Here is a 23,986-nt window from a genome sequence, read left to right as displayed (position 1 = left end):
TACCAGTATTCTGTAGCAGATGAACACATTTTATGAATATACCACTTCATAATCTCTAGAGGCATATGCCTTTTATAATATAATATTTTTACATGGCAAGACAAACATGTTCAGCAAGAGACCCAAATATCTTTGGCCTCTCTGTACCATATAAAAATAAGAAGCCAAAAGTATATAAATTTATGCTTAATACTGAATGTTTTAGCACTTTATCTTATTTAAAATTTAGATATTTAATTACTATTACTTAACTTAGGATTAGCCAAAAAAGATCTTGGAAATGATTTTTAAACAATATGTAAGACACAATTATTGTTGAAATAAAGTTCATCAGAATGATTTAATCTGAGTAATATCAAATGTATTCTTTTAATTATCTTAAACATCTAGTAAATATTAGCTTATTTGACTAGTAAGCGCAAGTAGAATAAAACGATATGCTTGCATTGTATTTAAAGTTAACAACTCTGAAGACATACCCATCTTATTAAACCAAGAACATCAAACTAGTCTTATTTACCAAAGATTTACGCAGATTGAAGTCAAAAAACATTTGAGTTGGTTCCAATATTTCTGGAAGTTTTAGGAAGATTTAATTTAATAAAAGCATTTATTTTTCTCTAAGCAAATTAGGATACAACTCCTTTAAGGGATTTTATAAATTAATTTGGTAATACCATCCAAAGGTAGGGAAATATAAGTGTATGTATGTATTATAAATAGATGCAAATAGAGATCTTGCAGTATTCATTTAAAAATTTTAACCATAAGTCAGGCATAAATATAATAATGTAAAACTCACTTCATGTGAGGTGATGGATGTTAATTAAACTTATTGTGGTAATCATTTTGCAATAAGTCCATATATCAAACCATCATGTTATACAACTAAAACTAACATAATGTTATATCAATTATGTCTCAATAAAATTGGGAAATTTAAAAGGAAATTTAAGGAGGAGAGTATAGCTCAGGGGTAGAGTGTGTGCTTAGCATGCATAAGGTCCTGGGTTCAATCCCCAGTACCCCCATTAAAATAAATAAATGAACTTAATTACCCCCCCCAAAAAAAAAGAAGAAAAAGTTTTTAAAAAATAAAAGGATATTTAATTCTCTAAATGAGAGTTCACAGTTTTGCTGTATATCATATATTTATCCAAGTTGTGTTTCTGGCAGATGGAGCAAGTTTTAAAGGTTTGCTCAGTGTGAGGACTAAAGCATTCTACCACTAGTTGTGCAGAAGACACTTAGGAATTTTGGGAAGTTTGGGTTTTATTTTGTTTTTTTGCCCTGATATATTAATCGTATGGAGACTGTGGACTAAATGTCTTTCCAATTGGCTTTTCTTTTTTTCCTTTTCAGCTTCAGGTAGTTGCTTTTGGAGGTATCTGAGTCCCTTGTGAGCTCCTGATGGGGACAGGGGGCCCAAAGTTCCAGTGCCTGTAGGGAGTTGAGGGGCAGGAGTGGGAAGGGAAAGGCCTGGTAGGGCAGACAGAGGGGCTGAGGAGGTAGGGGCTTGAAGTGGGGCCTGGCATAGTATGCAAAGGAACTGAAGGGAAGATGGAAGGTGGGAAGAGAAAGAAGGAGGAGTGGAAGGATCTTACAGGAGCCAGTGTGGGGAATCTTAAGTTACCTGAAGAAGCCAGAGAAGTTCCAAATTTTCCTAAGTACAGGATGATCTTGGAGATGTTACAAGTTTGATTCCAGACCACCGCAATAAAGTGGATACTGCAGTAAAGCAAGTCACACAAATTTTTTGGTTTTCATGCACAGTTATGTTTACATTATACTGTAGTCTGTTAAGTGTACAATAGCGTTATGTCTAATAAAACCAATTTATTAAAAAATACTTTATTGCTGAAAAATGCTAACCATCATCTGAGCCTTCAGGGAGTTGTAATCCTTTTGCAATAGCAACATCAAAGATGACTGATCACAGATCACCTTCACAAGCACAATAATGAAAAGGTTTGAAATATTGGAAGAATTACCAAAATGTGACACAAAGACATGAAGTTAGCAAATGCTATCAGAAAAATGTCACAGATAGACCAGCTCGACACAGGGTTGCCACAGACCTTGCATTTGTAACACATGCAGTATCTGCGAAGCACAATGAAACAAGGTCTGCCCATAAAATCACAGGACCAAGAAAAGAAGCTGACGGAGCACCATAGTGACACGCAGTCAGCAGGAGTTCAAAAAGGGGGGTTTCACAAACTTATGGTTACCAAAGGGAAAGTAGAGGGGAGGGATAAATTAGGAGTTTGGGATCAGCAGGTACTAACAATTATATTATAAAACAGATAAACAGCAAGGTCCTACTGTATAGCACAGGGAACTGTATTCAATACCACTATATTCAGTATCTTGTAATAACTTGTAATGGGAAAGAATATGAAAAAGGATATATATATATATATACACACATATATGTATGTGTATAACTGAATGACTTTGCTGTACACCAGAAATTAACACATTGTAAATCAACTATACTTCAATAAAAAAATAAAAAACAAAAGCAGGGAGTTTCAGGGGACCAACAAGTTCCCATGGGAAGACCAGGGTCGGATAGAACAAAGAGGCCTCACGAGGATCCAGGAAAAAGAAAATGTCCAGCTTGGGAGCCAGGAAGAATCCCAGCCCACGGAGTTTCTTCCTTTCAAAAGAAGCCTGGGACCCTACCCTTCAGAGAAGTTGCTCAAAATCGTAAGAATCCAAATCTGTCTTCACTGTGCTTCAGCGGAGTTGTGTCTGGAGAACTGGATCCAGAGTCAGACTCACTCACCCTAGATGCCCAAACAAGCAGGTCAACTGGAGAAGAGGCCAAAGTCTCTGCACACCAAAAGGTCCAATCCTCACATCTCTAATGGTGTTTCCAATCGCAGTCACAGCACCGGGTAACTATCCAAGATAAGCAAAGCCAGACATCAGTCAAAGTGCTAAGGATAGGTTCAAATCAGCAATAACTATTGCAATAGGGAAATAGTCCAGCATGAACTGAACTCAGCTTCGATGTGCAAACTGCCATTTTAAAGGAAGAATGAGGGAGTAGGGAAGGGGACACACGGGCTCAGCAGAGTCAAGGACATGAGAAATTACAAAAAAGCAGGAAGCAGGAGTTGGGCCTGTGAAACCATCTGGGTTTGCTAACTGTCACTTCTCGGGGTTAGGTTCCTCCCCTCCCGCAGACTGTGGGAGACAGGGACCCCACATTCAGGTGTGAGTTGTAATGAATGATAAATTCTTCTGGCAGCCCTGTTTTCTCAGGCAGGCCTTTTAAAGTGAGGCTGGGGTCATCGGAGGGATGTGGCCTTTGAGCTGTAAGAAACTGTGTTCGTGTCTGTTCAGGTCTTTCTAGGCCAAAAGTTGAGGGCTAGTCAAGAAGAAGGCTCAGAGGAGCCTGGCTAGAGTTTGGGCAAGGAGAAAATTTTTGTCACCACCAATATCCATAGAATTTTTCATAATAGCAAACAGATGGAAGCAACCTGTCTATCAGCCGATGAATGGATAAACAAGATGTGGTACATACACATAAGGGAATATTATTCAGCCTTTAAAAAGGAAGGAAATTCTGATGCCTGCTACAACATGGATGAACCTTGAAGATATTATGCTAAGTGAAATAAATAAGTCACAAAGAGATAAATACTGTATGATTCCACTCACATGAGGTCCCTAGAGCAGCCAAATTCATAGAGATAGAAAGTTGAATGGTGGTTGTCAGGGACTGAACAGAGGCGGAAATAGTAAGTTACTGTTTCAGAGGTAGAGATTCAGTTTTGTGAATGCACTTAGTGCCACTGAGCTCTACACTTAAAACTGGTTACAATGGTAAATTTCATGTCAAGTGTTTTATCATAATTAAAAGAAAATTTTTAAATACAAAAAAAATCAATCAATTAAAATAAAGAAATAGAACATGACAACTGCCTTCCAAGCCCCTGGTAGGCCCTTGGCAATTGAATTTTTTGTTAATCATTCTCTTACCTTTCTTGTAGTTTCAACCATATATAAATGTGGTGGTTTATTATTTCATTTTTGCATAGCTCCAAGTCAGGGTTCCTCAACCTTGGCACTACCAACATTTTGAGCCAGATAGTTCTTTGTCATGGGGGGCTGTGTAGCAGCACCTCTGGCCTCTGCCCACTAGATGTCATTACCACCTCCCCAGTGTGACAACCCAAAATGTCCCCAGACATTGCCAAACATCCCTGTAGGCAAAAAAATCATCCCCAGTCAAGAACCGCTGGTCTGAGGGCATCTTTCCCAGAAACCATGAGCCTCCGGAGAGCAGCTCTGTACCTCAGTACCTGCCACAGAGGAAGCGCCCAGTGCTTCCACCTCCTCATCAGGGCTAGAACACAACGTATGATAGAGGAAAGCTCTTAAAATACGGCTCATTTATTGGGGACTGTCCTGAAGAGAACCAGCTTCTCATTTAAAGTCTGAATCCCGTGAACAGGCATGCTTTTGCTACCTTTTGGTTAATTCCTTTGTCCCATGAACAATCCACGTGTTCTCTCTCTCTCTCTCTCTCTTTCCCTCTCTCTCAGATTTACTGCGTAATTGGTCAGCCCTCCAGAGCCCAGGTCTCAGCTTTGAACCAGCTGCCTAGGTTAATAGAGTGACTTTATTCTTGCTAGAAACAAAGCCTCACATTAATGTCTTTCTTTATTTCAGATGATTTTGAAAAAGCCAAGGAACTTTTAACAAAGATGAGATACTTTTCAAACATTGAAGAAAAGATTAAGTTAAAGAAGATTCCCCTCTAATGGTTGCTAATCTCAAAGTTTTAAAAATAAAGGTTTTTTTTTCTCTTTTCATTCTTTTTTTGTTGATGCGTAGTCAGTCTACAGTGTCATATCAGTTCCTGGTGTACAGCATAATGTTTCAGTCAAACAAAAATAAAGTTCTTATATATTTCTTTTCCAGCCTCTGCTCATTGAAACTAAATGGGCTTCAACCGCTTTTATCATCTTAATTAAACCTGTGGCTCAAGCATTAGTGACAGCAAAGCCTGTCATGTCAGTGGAAGCACAGCCTAGCCAGAGTTTGAGTGGTCAGTTCTCCATGGGATATTTGATACACCCTGTGCCCCATCTAGGCCCATGGATAAGGAGGCGGGAATGGGGCCAACTTGAGGCCCTGGAGGGGAGGGCGTTGGCAAACTTTCTGCAAAGGGCCAGACAGTAAATATTTCAGACTCTGTAGGCTTGTATGGCCTCGGTTGCAGCTGCACAACTCTGCCATTCAGCGCGTTGTTTACTAAACAAGCGGTGGGCTGGATTTGACATGGGTTTGCCACCCTCTGCTCTAGAACCAAATCTTCCTTCTGGTGGCATGACCATCAGTCCCCTTTTTGGTGTGACCTTCAGGGCATTCTCTTTGGGAACCATGCAAAGCTGCCTAAGGGTCTCTTTGGCCTACACTTAAATACATAAAATAAATACATTTTATCTACATAAAATATAGATCATATTATCAAGAATTAGTCTGATATTAAACCTTAACCATATTTTCAGCTCCATCTTGGTGGAGTGGAGCACTTTTCATTTCTTCCTGGACATTTGATGCTCTCCGGTCGGTCACCCGAAGCAGTTTCCCTTCCGCTTTTGGATCTTTCGAAATTCAGTTTAAGTTCTTGATTCATTTCCAGAAGAAAAAAAATTTTTTTTAAGTCTCTGGATCAAGGAAGATTAAAATAGAACATTCTGATTAAAACATTCCGAGAAACAACATTCAAACTCTTGGAGGCAATTTCTTGTTTATAATTAAAAAAATTCAGGGTTCTGAACCAAGGTTTAAATACTACTCCTAGGGCTTCAAACTGCAGCTCCTTTGCATCTTCCCCCGTCATTGCCTGAGAATTTATATCTTGTGAATCCTGATCCAGTTATACTCGGTTAGTTAACATTTTAGGATTAATGGATCTTCTGAAGGCAAATACTCTGCAGCAGCTGTCGGGCTCCATAGTCCTTGGGAATATCAGTACAATCTCCAACCCCCTCACCATTTACAAGGTAAATGAGTTACTTGTCTGAACACACACAGGGAATCCTTTAAATAATTACAAAGCAAGCGAATGTCCTGATTAGATTGGGTGCTTCTGCAAAGGCAGAGGAAATGAAAGGAGTGTTTGAAATACTCCTGTAAGACAATCCTCTGTCCTTCAGAACAATGATCAACACCAAAACAATCGGACCACAAAAAGAAATCAAATAGATGAATTTGTTTCAATGTCTTTGGAGGAACTTCAAAGAAACTTTCCTTTACCTGTTGCCATCACCTGGAAAGACCACAGCCAAGCATGTCTGATTTGGGGAATAAATTTATAAAGACTTTGTTTCTGAGACATGGCATCTGAGTCAGTGGGATTACTTCTTTTTTTCCCCTTTTCTTCCAAATTCTTTCCCTTTTAGTATAAACTCCAAGTTTAGCTGGACTTCTAAATCCAGGAACACTTTCAAGTGTTCCTTGACAAAGCCCTATGGGAGGGAGGCTTCTAGACCTCTGAAAGGTTCCCAGCCCTATTTGGATTAGTTTCTGACCAAGTAAAGGAAATTAAGCACCCACCTCCCAACCCCACATTGCTCCTAATATGGTATCAGAACAAACCAGTGGTGTTGACTAATTTATGACTGTCTGCTCTGCTGTCAGACAGGCCTAGGGTTATGGACTGAATGTGCCCCTCCCCCAAAAAAAGTCTTATACTGAAGCCCTAACCCCCGGTGTGGCTGTATTTGGAGGCGGTACCTCTAGGGAAGTAATTAAGGATGAATGAGGTTGTAAAGGTTGGGGATCTGATCTGTTGGGGAAAGGGGAGAGGCAGGATAGACTTTGCAGAGGAGCTGATGAGAGGACAGCAAAGGTAAAAAATCAGAGTTTACCCAGTGGACTAAGGAAGGGAGAAGAAGTTACATTACAAATTGTGTGTATATATATATATTTAATTGAAGTATAGTTGATTTACAATGTTGTGTTAGTTTCTGGTGTACAGCAAAGTGATTCAGTTACATATATATATATATATATATATTCTTTTCCATTACAGGTTATTACAAAATACTGAGTATAGTTCCCATTGCTGTACAGTAGGACCTTGCCATTTAGTGACTAGCATCTTTCACTTAGGATAAATGTACGCATTTTCGTGTGGACATATATTTTCATTTTTCATGGGTATATGCCTAGGAGTGGAACTTCTGGGTCATACGGTAACTCTATGCTTAATCTGTTGAGGAACTGCCAAACTGTTTCCCAAAGTGGATGTAACACTTACATCTTACCAGCAGAGTGTGAAGAGTCTAATTTCCCCACACTCTTGCAAAAACTTTTCATTGTCTTTTAAATTTTATCCATCCTAATAGGTATAAAGTGGCATCTCATTGTCATTTTGATTTGCATTTCTGACTATTGATGTTGAACATATTTTCATGTACTTTCTAGGCATTTGTAAATCTTTTTGGAAGAAGTGTCTTTTCACACCCTTTGCCCATTTATATTCTTTTTTTTTTTCCTATCTGGGGGGAGGTAATTAGGTTTATTTATTTTTTCATGGAGGTACTGGGGATTGAACCCAGGACCTTGTGCATGCTAAGCAGGCACTCTAGCACTGAGCTATACACCCCAACCCACCTCTGCCCATTTAAAAACTGGGTTGTCTTTTTATTGTTGAGTTGTAAGAATTTTTTTTTTGCATATTCTGGAACAAGTCCTTTAATGGACATGTGATTTGCAAATATTTTCTCCTGTTTTATGAGTTGTCTTTTCACTTTATGGATGATATCCTTTGAACCACATAATTATTTAATTCTGATGAAGCCCAGCTTACCAGTCTTTTGTTTATTACTTATCCTTTTGGTGTCATGTCTAAGAAACCATTACCTAACCCAAGGTCACAAATATTTACTTCTAAATGTTTTCATCTACAAGTTTTACATTTTTAGCTCCTACATTTAGGTAAATAATCCATTTTGAGTTAATTTTTGTATATGGTGTAAAGAGGTCCAACCTCATTCTTTTGCAAGTGGCTAGCCAATTGTCCCAATATCATTAGTTGAAAAGCCTATATATGTATGTATATGCATGACTGGGACATTGCATTGTACACCAGAAATTGACACATCATAACTGACTGTACTTCAATTAAAAAAAGAAAAGAAAAGTCTATTTTCCCCTCATTGAATTGTCTTGGCACCTTTGTTGAAAATCAATTGATCATAAATGTGAGGATATATTATTTTTGAATCCTGAATTCTGTTCTATAGATCTGATGCAGGAAAAACAGATGTAGGGCATGAGGAGGCCCATGTCCCAGGTCTCGGTTGAGCTTCTGGAACAAGCCCTGCCAACTTGCAGGTCCTTGGCTTCACACAGGAAAGAATTCAAGAGAGAGCCACAGTTGAATAAAGGTAGATTTCTTTAGAGAGATACATACTGCATAGAGTGTAGGCTGTTTCAAAAGGAAAGGGAAAGGCAAGGAAAGAGGTGTGGGATTTGGGTGCTCAGGTTAAAGTAAAAGTAGGTACACACTCCATAGACAGAGTGCAAGCAATCTCTGAAGAGGAGGGAGCAAAAAAGGGCAGCCAGGCGTGGTGTTGCCAGTTTTTATGGGCTCAGTAGCTTCACATGCCTACAGGTGGAACCATTCCAACTACCCTGGGGAAGGGGCTGGGATTCCCAGGAATTTGGCCACTGCCCACTCTTTGGCCTTTTGCCCTTAGCCTTGGGACTGTCATGGCGCCTGTGGGCATGTTATTTATCACACTAATATGTTACAATGAGCATATAATAAAGCTCAAGGTCTACTTTAAGTCAAACCTCCCGCCATCTTAATCCTCAAGGCCAAGTGGGAGTTGAATCTTCCACCATTTTTGTGTCAATTGCTTTCCTTCCTTGAATGGCTGTGCCCTGCCCTCTTCCCTCCTGTCTCAGATCTATATGTCTAACCTTATGTCACTACTATACTGTTTTGAAATTGGAAAGTGTGTTGAGAAGCCAGAGACAGGGTATTGAATCAAGAATATGCAGATTATGACCTGCTGAATAAGGGGGCACAAGCCATCCGCAAGGGTCCCTGTTTAGTTCCTTCAGCATCTGAGCTCCCACTTCGGGGAAATGAAACCCATAGGGTCAATTTGATTGAAGGCACAGTTTCAGTATATCCACACAAAGGAGGTAAAGTCACAAGAATTTTTTACTTATAGATCCCAGAAAGGGGTTGCGGTTTGCAACGAACCAGGGGAGGGGCAGTCCTCTGTCCCAGGTCAGGGGTGAGCAGGAGATAGAAAGTAGGGTAGCAGGCATCTATTACTTAGAAGGTAACTGGGGCAGAGGTCACTAACATATTTATAGGCTTAACTCTTAAGTGGTCACTTTAAAAGGTGAAAAGCAAAGTGGGAACTGAACAGTGGACATCCTAAACTCAAGTCCTTATCTAAATGTTCAGACTTTGGGTGTGAGCAGGGACAGCAACTAGGAACTCTGTGTGTTTTCCTCATCACAGGAAAGAGGCTGAGTCCACAAACATGATTCTTCCTTTTTAAGATTGTTTGGCTTTCTGGGTCCCTTGCTATTCTGACGTCAATGTAATACTGCAGTATAATTCTGACACTAACCACTGATAGTTAGGATCAGATTCCACAAGTTTAAGGACACAGGATTAGGTCCAACAAGTGTGCCCTAATTTTAGATGACAACCTCAAGTGGGGTCCCCAGGCCATCTATAAGTATAACAGATTAGCTACAAATCCAGACAGGTCCTATCACCCCTCTCAAAAATTCACTAGAATGATTCACAGAACTCAATAAATGCCCTCACCTGGTGTCACCTCATTTATTAGCATAAACTCAGGAGTGATCCAAGGAGATCAAGAACAACAAAGACACATCTATTACTCCAGAAATTCCAAGGATTTAGACAAAGGCCAGTCAAATTCTCTACTATATAACACTTGCATTTCTGTATGAACTTTACAATCAGTTTGTCAATATCTGCCCCCCAAAAAGTCAGAATTTTTGTAACGATTGCATTGAATCTGTGGTTCAATGTGGGGAGTATTCAATATTAAAACAACAATATTAAGTCTTCTGCTTCATGAGAATGGGCAATCTTTTCATTTATTTACATCATCATTCATTTCTTTCACCTGTGTTTTGTAATTTCAGTATAAAAGTCATGTGCTTGTTTTATTAGAGTTATTCCTAAGTATTTTATTCTTTCTGATGCTATTGTAAACGGAATTACTTTCTTAATGTCATTTTCAGATTATTTATTGCTAGTGTATAGAAATACAATTGGTTTTTTAATTTTTTAATTTAAATATTTTACTATTTTTAAAATATTGAGCTGTAAACTACAACCTTGCTGAACACAGTATTAGTTCCAATAGTTTTATAGCAGACTTCTTGAACCTTCCTATAGTTAAAATCATGCTATCTGATTTTACTTCTTCCTTTTCAATCTGGATGTCTAATTGCTCTGGCTAGACCCTCCAGTACAATGTTGAATAGAAATGGTGAGACTAGACGTCTTTGTCTTATTTTCAATCTTCAGGGCAAACATTCAGCTTTCCACAATTTAGTGTGCTATCAGTTGTAAGTTTTGGTTTTTTTTTTTTTCCTAACCCTAACCCTCAGTATTTCCTATTTACATATTACATCCCTTTTTATCATCATATGCACACATGTTTTTTTCCATAGCTGTAGCCATAATACACCAAAACTTTGATGATCTGAGAACAAATGCTACTTTTGAGAAGGGGCTCACCTATTTGCAATGTCATTGGCAACACCTGAAGGTATAGATTTCCCTCCAACCTTGACAAGCATGGTGGTTGTCCCTTTTAAAGCAGGAACATTAATTCCTTAGGGACTGTGATGTTTAATTTTATGTGGCAGCTTGACTAGGCTAAGGGATGCCCGGATAGCTGGTAAAACATTATTTCTTGGTGTGCCTCTGAAGACGTTTCTGGAAGAGATTAGAACTTGAACTAGGGAACTGAGTAATGCAGATGGCTCTCCGATGTGGATGGGCATCACCCAATCCACTGAGGGCTCTAATAGAACAAAAAGAAGGAAGGGCAGATTGGCTCTTTTTCTGCTGGAGCTGAGACATCTGCCTTCTGCCCTTGGATGTCAGTGCTCCTAGTTCTCAAGCTTTCTGACTCAGGACTTACACCATCAGACCACCTGATTCACAGGTCTTCAGATTCTGGCTGAATTACATCATTGGCTTTCTGGTTCTCTAGCTGCAGACAGCAGATTGTGGGACTTCCAGGCTTCCATAAGCAAGTGATTCCCATCTTCTTTTATATATTTCTCTATGTATCCTGTTCGTTCTGTTTCTCTGGAGAATCCTGACTAATACTGGGATCTTTCCTTGAAAATGTATTTTGGGGGTACTCAGCAGGAAAAAAAGTTTCTATTTGCTCGTGGAAAGCAGTGATGATATTCCTGTCTTTGAAATCAGTCAAATCTTTCCAGAACCATCATTACTAACTGTGAGACCTTGAGCTTGGTCCTTCACCTCTCTGAATCTTAGCTTCTTATTCTGCAAAGTGGTAATATTAACACTGTTGTACAGAGCTGAGGTGGAGCTGACACGAAGTGGTGCAACTCAGAACCATGCCTAGTACATAGTAAGTGCTCAATAAATGCTTGCTGCTGGTATTGTCTGCTTCTTTTGGCCTCTTGTTTTTAACCTCATGTCTTAGTCTATTCAGCTGATATAACAAATATCATAGACTGGGTGGTGTATAAACAACAGAAAGTTATGCTCACAGTTCTGGAGGCTGGGAAATCTGAGATCAAAGCACCAGTAGATTCAGTGTCTGGGGGTGGAAAGGGGTAAATTGAGAGTTCAGAATTTGTAGGTACTAACTACTATGTATAAAATAGATAAACAATAGCACAAGGAACTATATTCAATACTCTGTAATGGCCTATAATGAAAAAGAATATGAAAAGGAATTATATATATATATTCAAATATAAAGGAATATATATAAATAAATCACTATACTGTACACCAGAAATTAACACATTATAAATCAGCTATACTTCAATTTAAAAAACCCACAAAAAAATGATGCTTAGGTTTTTGGTCAGAAAGAGAAAAGCATCTTCTGACAGCTGAAACTGACCTGGTATTATTATTAGGTGGACCCTGTTGTTTCCTATTAAACAATTTCACATAATATCAACATTAAACAAGGACTGAGGTGCGACCTTGATGGATCAAGATAAAAACAAGGCCACTTTGTAATCATGTCTGAACACAGACAAAAATGTAAACGTTGTGGAAGTAGTCTAGAGCTCAGTGGCAGAGAGCATGCCTAGCATGCAGGAGGTCCCAGGTTCAATTCCCAGTACTTCCACTAAAATAAATAGGTAAATAAACCTAATTACCTACCCTCATAAATAAATTAATAAATAAGTAATAAAAATTCATATGGAAATACAAAGGACCTAAAATTATCAAAAAAGATTTGAAAAATAATAAAGTGAACAGGCTAACACTATCTGATTTCAAGAATTATTACGAAGCTACAATAATCAGAACAGTGTGATGTTAGCATAAATAGACATATAGATCAGAGAATAGAATAGAGTCCAAAAATAGAACTACACATATTTGGACAACCGTTTTGTAAAAAGTTAGGAAGGCAAAGCAGTTGAGAAAGGATAGTCTTTTTATTAAGTGGTGCTGGAACAACTTGACAAACACATAAAAGAAAAAAAAAGTGTAAACATTGTCCAAGCCTTAAAAATGACCAAACATCTCCCATCCCGGCTGTTCCAATTACAGGCTTAGCCTCCCCTCCTTCCTTCCTTCCTTCCTTCCTTCCATCCACCTTCTAGAAGAGATTGACTATGATACCCACAGAATTATCCCTGCTTCCTGACGGCATTAACTCCAGAGCAAAGCCCTGCTTTATTGAACCTTACCACAAATCGCCTATGGATACACCCAAATCCTGTAGGAAACCTTTTCTAACACCCTCTCACTGAGACACTCCCTCACTGCAGTAAGCTGATAAACCCATCTTTGTTCTATCGTACGTGCGTTCCTGACGGTCATTGGCTGAAGGGCATTGATTTTGGCATTAGCCATTCATACTAGGTGATGGTGCCCTTTCCTGAGATGGATGGACATGGTCGGTGGTTGGAGTAACCAACTGTGCTAGCCCCTCTGGCCAGCCTTTGCCAGTGGATGCCCCAGACAGAGGCTGGAAGGCTTGCCAGTGTTTCTCACAAGAGGTTTGCCCTGATCCTCCACGCTGTTCCCGCTAAGGCATCACCAACTTCATTTAGGTTCAAACATAGGAGGAAAAAGCGGCCGATTTTCAATGTGTACTAGGTGCCAAGCAGTGTTCTAAGGGCTCTGGATATTTTCATTCATTTACTTCTCCCATCAAGCTTATGAACACAGGTACTACTATTTTCGGGTTTTACTCCTGAGAAAACTGAGGTACAGAAGTTACATAACTTGCAGAGTGAGGATTCGAACCGACGCCTAAATTTAAGTCGGCCAGGGCCAGCCTCGAGATCTGGAGACGACGCTGAAGCGGCCATCTTACTTAGTCTGCAAGAACTGCAACTCCCGGCATCCCTCGCGGCAGCAGGCCTCCACACACAACAAATCCCGGCGTGCCCTGGGGCGGCCCGGGGTGGAGGGTTCTAGAAGGCGTGACGTGGGGTCGGAAGCGGGCTCAGAGGCGGGCGCCTCTCGGCAGTCGCTGTGGCCGCAGCTGCCGGGCCTGGCGACGCGGGCGGCCGGGGACGCGGGCGCAGCCTCCTCGTCTCCCCGGCCATGGCGGCGCTCGGCCGGCCCTTCAGCGGTCTTCCCCTGAGCGGCGGCTCGGACTTCCTGCAGCCGCCGGCGGCCTTCCCTGGCCGGGCCTTCCCGCCGGGGGCGGACGGCGCCGAGCTGGCCCCGCGGTCGGGACCCCGCGCCGCCCCGAGCAGCCCCGGTGGGAGCGCGGCGCGCGGACGGTGAGGAGCCCGGCGGCCGGCCGGGCGGGTGGGTGGGCGCGGGCTCGTTAACTCTCCCCGTGACCCTCTACGGGGGCTTCTCAGCCCCAGGCTGCAGATGAGGAGACTGAGCCCCACAGGCGGTTACCTCAAGTCGCCCGAGGTCGCACCGCGCGGGAGTCCGGTTCAGACCTCGGCCCGCCTGCGCCCGGCAAGGGAGGAAACCGCCCGGAGCTCACTCAGGTTGCGCGGGGATGGGAACCCGGGCCGACCGAAGTCTAGATTTGCCCTCGGCGCGGGGCCGCCTCGCTCCCCTCCACACCGCGGCGCGGCCGCTGCCGCTGGTAACTTTTAGCGCCTTTCGACACCGAGTTTCCTCGTCCGCAACTTGAGACAGAAATGGGTGCTCCTAGTGAGATCATAATACTAAGTGCTTAGCACGGTGCCCGCCCCGAATGCGTTTTCCCTACTCTGGTCCCCCCCAAATTTATCTCCTACGGTCTTGGCCAAATGAGAAGTTTAGATTTCAACCTCTAATTGAGTTATCCAGCATTTACCTGACTGACCCTAGGACCTGTGTATCCATCCCACTCGGCAAGGAAGAGGGCAGCTGGTAGGGGTGGGGTGCGCAAGATTATCAGAGCCAGAGAAAGTAGATACTGAACGCACAAACTCAGTTTCTCAACTGACTGACTTTTTAATTTGTTTCAACAGTGTTTCAGTTCACTGTAGAAAGAAACACAAGCGAGAGGAGGAGGATGATGAGTAAGTTTCAGGTTTCATTTATTCGCTTAATAGTCACTTATTTAACCTATTTTATATCCGTAATTACTTGTTTTAAGTGAAAAGGTGAAACGTTAGGTGTCTCTGAAAGGAGGCCCAAGGAATTGATAACATGGGTTGCCTTTTAGAGGAGGGAGCTGGGCAGGTCAGAGAGAAACTTTTTACTCAAAATGGATTGTAATGTTTGAATTTTGAGCCATGTGAATATTATTACATGCACAAAGTAAAAGAATTCGCAGAAGTCTGTTGAACAAGTCTTAACACTCCTTGCTCCCAGTTCTCCCCAGAGGTTACCTTTGTTAACTGTTTCCTGTTTCTTCTAAAGAAGGTAATGTGAAAATTTACAAGTTTATAATTGTATATAATTGTATATACATCTGTATATAATTGTATATACAAATTATATATACTACATTTGTAGTAAGGTACTGTTCACACTGCAACATATCGATCTTTTCATGTTACTCTTAAGTTCCTTGAATTTATTTGCAAGTAGGTAAATGGATTCCTGGATGGGGAACTGCTGGATCTTAAAGTGTGTGCATTTTGAATTTTGAACAAGAGTTGTTGCCAGTTTATCTCCTTTTAGTGGTGGGAATGCTTGTTTCTCCATCTTCTCACTAGAACTGTATTTTCAAACTTTTTGAGCAGCACTTAACTGAGATAAAAAATTGGATCTCATAGACAGACAGTCTAGTTAAAAAAATGAGTAGAAGACTTCCCCAAAGAGGATATCCAAATGACCAACCAAGTGCAAAGATGTTTAACCGCCTCAATCTTTAAAGGAAGGTGCATGTATTAAAGGCACAGTGACATACTACTCTACCACCAGCTATTGGAGCAGTTGTGTAGCACGGGGGTCAAACATTATGAATGAGAATGTAAATTGCTGCAGTATTTTAGGAAACAGTTTTGCATTAAATCATGAGTTGAAGGCACACATACCCATTTGCCCAACAGTTCTCTTGTATATGTACCTGCGCTCATCAGAAGACAGGTACAAGAAAGTTCATAGCATCCTTGTTTCGTTACAGTTCAAAACTGGAATGTCCCTCAACAGTAAAATGGATAAACTTTGCTGAACTGTGTTAAGGGAGAAAAAGAAAAAAAAAAAAAAAAGAACCACACCTATCAACATAGATGTGTCATAAGCATAGTGTGAGCAAAAGATACATCACAAGAATGTGTATGTATATAGTATAATGCCCCAAATAAAAGATTCAAAACCAGGCAAAACTAAAAACCATCTAAGGTTGCATGTCTACATGTGATAATTTTTTTTTAATGGAGTGGTTACCTTAAAAGACTTTACCTATAGGGAAAAGGAGATAGAGTACCATTCTGGGATCCTGGCAGCAGTCTGTATCTTGAATATTATTTTCATGGATTTTTGTTTTGTAATTTATTGAAGTATAAGTTTGTTGTTAATGAGTGTAGGGATTTTATAATTAAAGAATTTAGATCACTGTTTTAATTTGTATTTTGTAAATTGTAGGCGATGTTGAAAATCTTTTAAGACATTTGTGTGTCATTTTCTGTGAATCATCCATGTTTCTGCAAATTTTTTATTGGCTTGGTCTTTTTCTTGTTAATCTATGAGGAATTTTATTAAATCAGTTTATTATATGGATTGTGTTTTCCTCAAATTTGTTGTTTGTCTTTCAACTTTATGTATGTTTTGTTTTGTTTTGCCAGCAGAAGCTTTGAATTTTCTCACCTGGCAGATATATAGACTAATGAGACAGTAGGTTTGAAAGTTGCCTTAGTATTAAAAAAAACACTGGACCAGTTCTTTATTGCCTTGGGATTGCTGTGGATACTTTTATCTTTTGGGGTCCCCTATAAGAGATTATTGAATAAAGGATTCCAATGTCATAAATAAAAAGTTTGATGTGTAAAAACAATTGGCTTTAAAAGTTAACTGCCTTTAATTTATAGATGGGGAGGTTAAGGCCCAGGGATGATAACGGACTGGGCAGTTGGATGCTGAATGCCCAGAAGTGTGCTGCCCATCTGCCACTTTTCATAGCTCTTATCAGAACTTTAAAGTCCTTTATATTACATTTTCTTTGGGACTTAATCATCATTAATCTCTAATTATTTGCATACGACCTAGAGGCATGAAATTATTTAGCTCAAATTATGTTGAATGTCAGAGATCAGAACCCAGCTCTGATACTCAGTTGAGTTGTTAGATGTGCTGGGAAATTACCTGTTCCTTCTAGATTTACTCTGCTTTTTCTTAGATCTCTTATGTGTATAACTTTTTCTTCTGCTTTCCAAAACATAACATACTTTAAAACTATCCAAATATTACAGAAATATTTGATGTATGGATAGACATTTTTAATACTTTCTTATGAATTGAAATTAATTATAAACTAGACATACTATTTAACAATTGATTCTAGTAAAAGCTTTAGGTTCAAGGCAGCATCATTACTTGTCAGATTTTATATTGCCAGAGACTTTAATGTTGCTTTTCATAGTCTTAACATGAAATTGAAATTTCTCCTTGTAAAATACATTCTGCTTCCTTTGACTCTTCTTTTGAATCAGAAGCTGTGGTAGCCATCAGTGAATTTTTTGGTGCAGTTTGTGTTCTGGTCTTGAGATTGCACTTGCTGATGCTCAGGCAATAAAGTACTTTTGGTCTAAATACTTAAATGAAACAGGGCTGCTCCATCAGGTTATTTGTTTAACTTGCTTAAGGACAGCTTTCAGCTAAACACTGGGCATGTAGTGCAAATACTAGTTCATGGTAAGAGCTTGAACAGTTGAGCTTCTGTAGCAAGTCAGGCAGTTTTAGTGAAAAAGGCATAGAGATGTAGGATTCAAGATCTACCTCTGGAGTCTGGTGCCCAGAATACAGCTCACCTTACATTACACTCTGGAGGGGACATTTTAGTTTTCTAGGTCCTAGTTTCCACATCTGCAAAACAAATAAATTGGATTTGATGAACTCAATGAAATACAACCGTTTCTAGGAAGTGAAAATACTTTATGTTGCAATGTGGGAGAAAAGTGTGCCCCATTTTTAGTCAGGGACTCGGGGCAAATGACATTTTTGAGAGAACCAAGAAATTCGCAATATCAACCTCACCTGTAGTACATGCTACACCCCACCCCCCCCATGAGGCATATGTATATTTTCCCCTAAGGAGATATAGGTTACCTGTATGACTAGTGTGGTGGAGCAACAGCAATCTGAAAAATACGGCTGGCACTGAATTGCTGCTTTGTGATTTTTGGTTTCTTTACTTCCCATTTGACCTCTCCAGAGCCAGATAGGTGGGAATGGCATTAAGTTCCCACACTGAACACTTCTAATCAGAAAAAGACAAAATCTTGCAAGTGCAACCTAATTTGACAAATACAGCAAGGGAAACATCTCAGGGAGGCTCTGAGAATGACAGAACAGAAAGCGTGTGATTTTCCATCTTGTAATCACACACTGTCAAAAGTCAGAGTTTTTTCATAGAAGAATTTGATTAGAGAGAGAGGTGATACACATTTCATTTATATTAGTCAGGATTTTCATTGATTTTTTTTTTTTTTTCAGTTGTCCAGTAAGAAAGAAAAGGCTAACTGAAGCAGGGCTCTGTGCTGGTCCTAATGACTGGATTCTTTGTGCACATCAGGATATAGAGGGTCATGGAGTAAATCCATGCACTAGTGGCCTTTCTGCGCCTGGCATGTTAGATGTTATTTGTGAAGAGATGGATCAGACAACAGGAGAACCACAGTGTGAAGTTGCCCGAAGGAGGCTTCAGGAAATTGAGGACAGGTAAATGGACAGCACATACATATATATAGCGCGTGTGTGTATGTGTAGCTCTACTCTTTTAAATTTAGTCTGATTCATCATTTGGTGAGTCCTTGATTCTCAGCCTATCAGACTATAAAAATCAAAAAGCTCAAAGTATATACCTTAAATGTTAAATGCGCTCTTCTCATAAAACTGGGCTAAATATTTTCAGTTACTGTCTCTGAATACTAATTTTTGGTTTATAAGAGTTTTCGGGGACACATTCTTCAAATTTGATTGCATTTAATGTAAAACTTTAAGTGCAATGTTGAACAGCTCTTTTGTATCTACTTTCACTCAAGTATAGTCTCATATTTTACTTGATCTGTTGCTGTAGCACCTGTTGCTCTTATTTTTTAAATTTTGTGCAATTAATAGAATACATAATAGCCTAACTAATTTTTCTTTCTCTGCTTCTGCCTGTGTTTAGAATAATTGACGAAGATGAAGAAGTTGAAGCTGACAGAAATGTTAACCATCTCCCCAGCCTTGTCCTTTCTGATACCATGAAAACAGGTTTGAAGAGGGAATTTGATGAAGTCTTTACAAAGAAAATGATTGAGTCCATGTAAGTTTTGCCTTCTGGTTTCTATTCAGTTAGGATGTTGGAGGGAAAACCCAGTGTCTCTAGGCACTGCCCATCCTGTTCTCACCATCCTCCAGGTGCAAGCACAGCAGGTTGTGTTTTTAGCCCAGGTTGGAAACAGACCTTTCCTTACGTGATTGCCTTTGAGCAAAATGCTGTGCAAGGAGTTGGGAATATGCAGGAGTGGCTGCCTTGCCTACTTACCACTGGGTTGTTTTGAGTTCCTGAAATGCACTAATAGTCTTAATATTTGGGAATGGGAGGATTGACAAGAGAACCCATTCTCTTAGATTCCTGTGATAGGATGTAGGAACCACATTTCAAGACTTCCTGTTTACCTGGTTCTCTGGTTATCTGCGACCACCATTGAGACCTAGGAAACAAACGAAGTCTCCCAGCAGTCAGAAGTGTTATAACAAAGGTCCCAATCCAAAGCTCGTATTCTTGTCTCAGTGGGTAGCCCCTCAGCTCTTTAGCTCTAAGAGCCATTTTGCCCTTTAGACCCAGTTAGATGAGCTCATCTGTTATCTCATTTTCTCAGTCATCAAAGTAGAAACACAGAGACACAAGTGAGAGCAGAACAGACAAACTCATAATAGTGACAGTACAGTGTGAGGACAAGAGAGGAAACTGGAAAGCAAACATAAGAACCTAAAAAGCAAAGCAGCCTTGGGCCCATTAACATAAGAACTAATGAGAACCATGTAATTCTTGTAGTCCTTGAGTTTAGATAATCTCAAGTGGTCATTACCTGCTCTATAAAAATACAGTTGTCATTCCATGGTTGATTGGTTCCAGGACGTCCTATAGATACTAAAATCCGCCGATACTCAAGTCCCTTTTATAAAATGGTCCAGATCAGAACCCACATAGATGGAGAGTCAGCTGTAGTAGGCAAGTTATAAAGTGCCATTTAGGTGTTGCCCGGAAAAGACTTCAGGTAGACTTGGTACTCAGTGAGGGTAAGTGTCAGATACCTGAAAAATTCTCTTAGGATTCCAGTCCCACTGGTGCCAGGTTGATGAGGTATTACTGCATTTAGACACAATGGGTTCAGCTGCTGCTTGATGTGAGCTCACAAGGGTTTTGCATTAGTCTCCTAGCTTGAGCTTATAATTAACTACCCAGCCCTGAGGGTGGGTAAATAGTTTAGCCAAGAGTAAGCAGGTCACATTGCCCTCCAGCCTAAAACGTAGCACTTTCTGCTCTTGGTAGTTTTCCAGAAGCTAGCCTTTGAAGGGTGTTCTTCATTGTTTGAATTTTATTTTGCTTTACTTGCTTTTGGGTCCTAGGGCAAGTAAAGCAAAATAAAGCCATCACTAGATAAGGAGGGCTGGGGGGTTAGGTACAAACAGTGGCTTAACTGCAAGAAGCTTTATAACTATAGCTATACTAAGCAAAAGGCATACTGAGATATTTTTAATGTGTTTGGTCAGTGTTTCATTGTCATTTATAATGGTTTAGTACAGGATAGTAGTCCACATCTGCTAATACTAACCACAATTTAAGAAAAAATTATAATAAGTTAAATCAAAGGCCTTTGTTTTTCATGTGGAATGTTTATATTCTAATCACAGCATCAGTATAACCAGTTAATTTGGTTAAAAATGCATGCAGAGTGGGAGGGTATAGCTCAGTGGTAGGTGCTTATTAGCATGCACAAGGTCCAGGGTTCAATATCTGGTACCTCCATTAAATAGAAAAAATAAACCCAATTACCTCTCCCCAAAATTAAAAAAAAAAAATGCAGAACTCTATAAAGTTTTATGTATTGAGTAGCCTTTCTAAAGATCATTTTGGATTAATCTCCTATTTTGATGCCATCAATTCTTTATTAGGTAGCAGTTTTTCAATGTATATCTTTTATTTTCATGTTATAAAATTATTGACAAAAATCTGTATTTTACATCTTAGGAGCCGTCCTTCCATGGAGCTTGTGCTCTGGAAACCTCTCCCTGAACTCCTTTCTGATAAGCCAAAGCCGTCATCTAATGCTAAGAACTACACAGGAGAGAGCCAAACTAAGCATGCAGCTGCTGGCACTGCCTTCCCTCAAAGAACTGAACTGTTCTTGGAACCTCGGCAAACAGGGTTGCCTGTTTACAATAGTTTGGAGACAGCTGCTTGCACAGAAGAAGAGATGGAACTCTAGAAACCAGTTTCTACACTAAAGTTGTCAAATTTTAGAAGGCTCATGTGTCCAGTCATGAGCCTGCTTGTATAGTTTAGGGACTTGAAAGTTTTGAAACGGGTGTAATATCTCCACCTGTGATTTGGGGTGGGACTCTCATTTTGGGTAGCCATTTTTTGAATTCAGATTTTTTCTAAGGAAACTTGTCTCAAGGGAAAAGCAGTTTGCTAGGGAGCTTCTTAAAGGAATGTGAGATTACATCCTGCAAAGTCAGGTGTAGAAGCTGTGTGTGTAAGCGTGACTTAATCATCTGTCACGTCTAAGCCATTCATACACTTGGAGAATATTCAGACACTTGAGTTGAAAAAGATGCATTAGGACAGAAGGATGCTTCTACTACAAGTGTGCCCTGACAGTTGAGTCACGGCTTCATCTGTAGATGTGAGCTCTGTTTACAGCGGTGACTGTATGACTAGGGGGAAGGAGGTAGACGGCAGTAGCTTAAGCCTATTGCTAGGAAATTTGACAGAGGCTCTGAAACTTGTGTGTTAGTTGCCAATTCAGTGTAGTTGTATTGATTAAATAGCCAGTAGCATTGTGGCTCACCTCTGCCTCTGAAAATGCAGTGAAAATACAAAGAAAAGATTTTTCCTTTGAGGCTTTTTTGCCTAGTGCTACTGTTGCTCTGTGGTTCCCTTGCATAATGGATGAGCGCAGCTATTCAGCAATGTTTACAGCTTAATTGACTTTGAATGATACAGTTTAAAAGATTGTGAGGTAACTATGTGCAAATTGGCTCTGGGAGAAGCATTTCTTAGGTAGTTCTGAGGAAGTGGCTGTATCAGTTAAGCCCAGCATGTAACTTCTGTAGTTAAAAAAGGTTGTGCCTGTATAAGCACATTGAGTTTTTTAATGTTGATTTAGATAACTGAATAATTAACTGAGAACATATGGGGAAGTGACATTGAGATTAATTGAAACGGCCAGTTTGCCTGGTGCTTCAACTGTTGTGTCGTAAACCTAAAAGTTAGTAGAGAACAGCTTCCTGCTGACAGGAAATCTTCATCTTGAGGACCTTAACCCAGGCTCAGGGTGTCCTCTGGGGGTAACCAGGAGTGAAGTTTTTTATTTCTCAGGAAGCGCTCTTCTGCGTGGCAAGGACCCAGTAGTACAAAGTGCCGCAGAATATCCACTATAACTTATTAAATGAGTATAATACTGGCCTTTTCATCACACAACAGGAGACCACCCCAGTTCTTGTTTTGTTTTCTGGGTTTCTTTTGTCTTTGTAGAATAAGATATCTTGTATAGAGAAAATGGTTTATGCCAATTAGAGGTGACTTTTTAGGAGGCAGCTCCCAGGCAATTTTGAAACCCATGCCGAGATCCCTCGCCTTGTTACAGATGGCATAGAAGTCACAAGTCTGTTAATTGGACTGTTTCTTCTCCTGTCTGTTGTTTCTATTTTCTCTATTTCTGTCTGGATAGTCAGGAAAAGATTTAATGTTTAATATTTAAACAATATTTAATGTCTACACAGTAAAATTATTCAAACTTCAAACCAGTATTGAAACCAGTTGGAAACCAGCTAATAGTTTTCTTAATCTCAGATTTAGAGATGAATGTAAACTGTATTCTGTTGAAATGTGCAAGTGTTTGATTCATGCCATTTAAAAAACTCCTGCCTTTAGGTTATTGTTTAATGGGACCAACTTGTAAAGTTTGTAGCCTTAAAGAAATCTCCATGCTAAAAAGTTTGTTCTGGTACAACTCGAAAACATGAAGTGAATAATTTGGAGTTAGTCCCAGTGTTCAGGTTAAGGGGAAGTGACAGCTTTCAAAAGAAGTACCCAAACACACTGTCTTCTGTGGGGATTGTTGGGCAGGCCTCAGACCAAGGTCTGCAGAGTGAACAGAGGAAAGAAGAGCTTGGAAATGAGGCTCTGCTACCACTGGTAGATAGAGGTGAGAGCTAAGATTCCGTTAGTGAAAATCCAAACAACTTGTTTCAGGAGTCATACTATCTGATGTGATCATTATTTCTGCAGGAAAAATGAGTGTTCAGTGCTCCTTTTTAAACTTTATCTTGCTTACGTTTGTATAGAAATTGTCTTCTTCATCCTTGTGGTGCTTGTTCATCTGAGCCATCTTCACAGTCCCCATGCTTTGTTTTCCTTTTGCAGTGTAAGGCTTTTGCTTTTGCCTTAAGGTTTTCCTAGGGAATTAACAGGTCTTTTCGTTTTGTATAGCTTTTGCAGCATGGATTAAACATTGGCTTACTATGCTAATGTGTGAAGAGAAAAAATTACCTAAAGCAGGTGAGCTTTAATGAACAAATGTATATTTTCTCTGAGTTTGAGTAGGGTGTGTGGTGGTGTTTTTTGTTTGTTTGTTTGTTTTTTTAATTCGAAAAAAGTCCAGCTCTCAAAAATATTAAGTAAAAATTGCTACTCATTCTTGAAAAGGTGCAAATGTAAAGTTTGAAAAAAGGGTGGAAGCTAGAACCATGAAAAGAATGTTTACCAACAGGTTGAACCTTTTAATTATTTTGGATCTGGAACTTGGTTTTTTTGTTTTTTAGTAGTAATAAGAATGGTGCAGTACTAGGAAAGTTTGGAAGATGCTGTTTTACTTTAAAATGAGAATCTGGTGTCTCTGTATTTTATTGTTTTCAATAAAACTTCTTAAGTGTTTTGGA

The 23,986-nt window shown here is 39.8% G+C and overlaps 2 protein-coding genes and 1 long non-coding RNA gene across 6 annotated transcripts in view; 2 read left to right on the top strand and 1 right to left on the bottom strand.

The window, feature by feature from the left end:
- The window catches only part of HSCB (HscB mitochondrial iron-sulfur cluster cochaperone), a 14,675-nt gene extending 9,738 nt beyond the window's left edge, over nt 1–4,937 (top strand). For all 3 annotated transcript variants that reach the window (XM_031692633.2, XM_006213548.4, XM_031692636.2), the window contains one exon: nt 4,687–4,937. In XM_031692633.2, coding sequence (XP_031548493.1) covers nt 4,687–4,778 — 92 coding nt within the window. In that variant the 3' untranslated portion in view covers nt 4,779–4,937. The remainder of the gene's footprint in view (nt 1–4,686) is intronic.
- LOC140690996 (uncharacterized) overlaps nt 1–14,685 on the bottom strand; it is an 18,054-nt gene extending 3,369 nt beyond the window's left edge. Inside the window, exons 1-3 of one of the 2 annotated variants that reach the window (XR_012066425.1) lie at nt 14,129–14,685; nt 11,788–11,837; nt 1,634–2,907 (exon numbers count right to left, since the gene is read on the bottom strand). This is a non-coding gene — a long non-coding RNA (uncharacterized lncRNA). Of the gene's footprint in view, nt 1–1,633; nt 2,908–5,511; nt 5,682–11,787; nt 11,838–14,128 lie in introns of those variants that run through there. The other variant, XR_012066426.1, reaches the window with a different exon arrangement.
- CCDC117 (coiled-coil domain containing 117) lies at nt 13,644–23,986 on the top strand. The gene is made up of 5 exons (XM_072953483.1): nt 13,644–14,001; nt 14,695–14,745; nt 18,326–18,550; nt 19,002–19,139; nt 21,072–23,986. Exons 1-5 carry the CDS (start codon nt 13,820–13,822, stop codon nt 21,307–21,309), a joined length of 834 nt encoding a protein of 277 aa, XP_072809584.1. The 5' UTR covers nt 13,644–13,819; the 3' UTR covers nt 21,310–23,986.

This window comes from Vicugna pacos, chromosome 32 (genome assembly GCF_048564905.1).
Source record: "Vicugna pacos chromosome 32, VicPac4, whole genome shotgun sequence".
Classification (NCBI taxonomy): Eukaryota; Metazoa; Chordata; class Mammalia; order Artiodactyla; family Camelidae; genus Vicugna; species Vicugna pacos.
The sequence above is the reverse complement of the archived record's forward strand: the minus strand, read 5'-3'. Positions and strand labels throughout refer to the sequence as shown.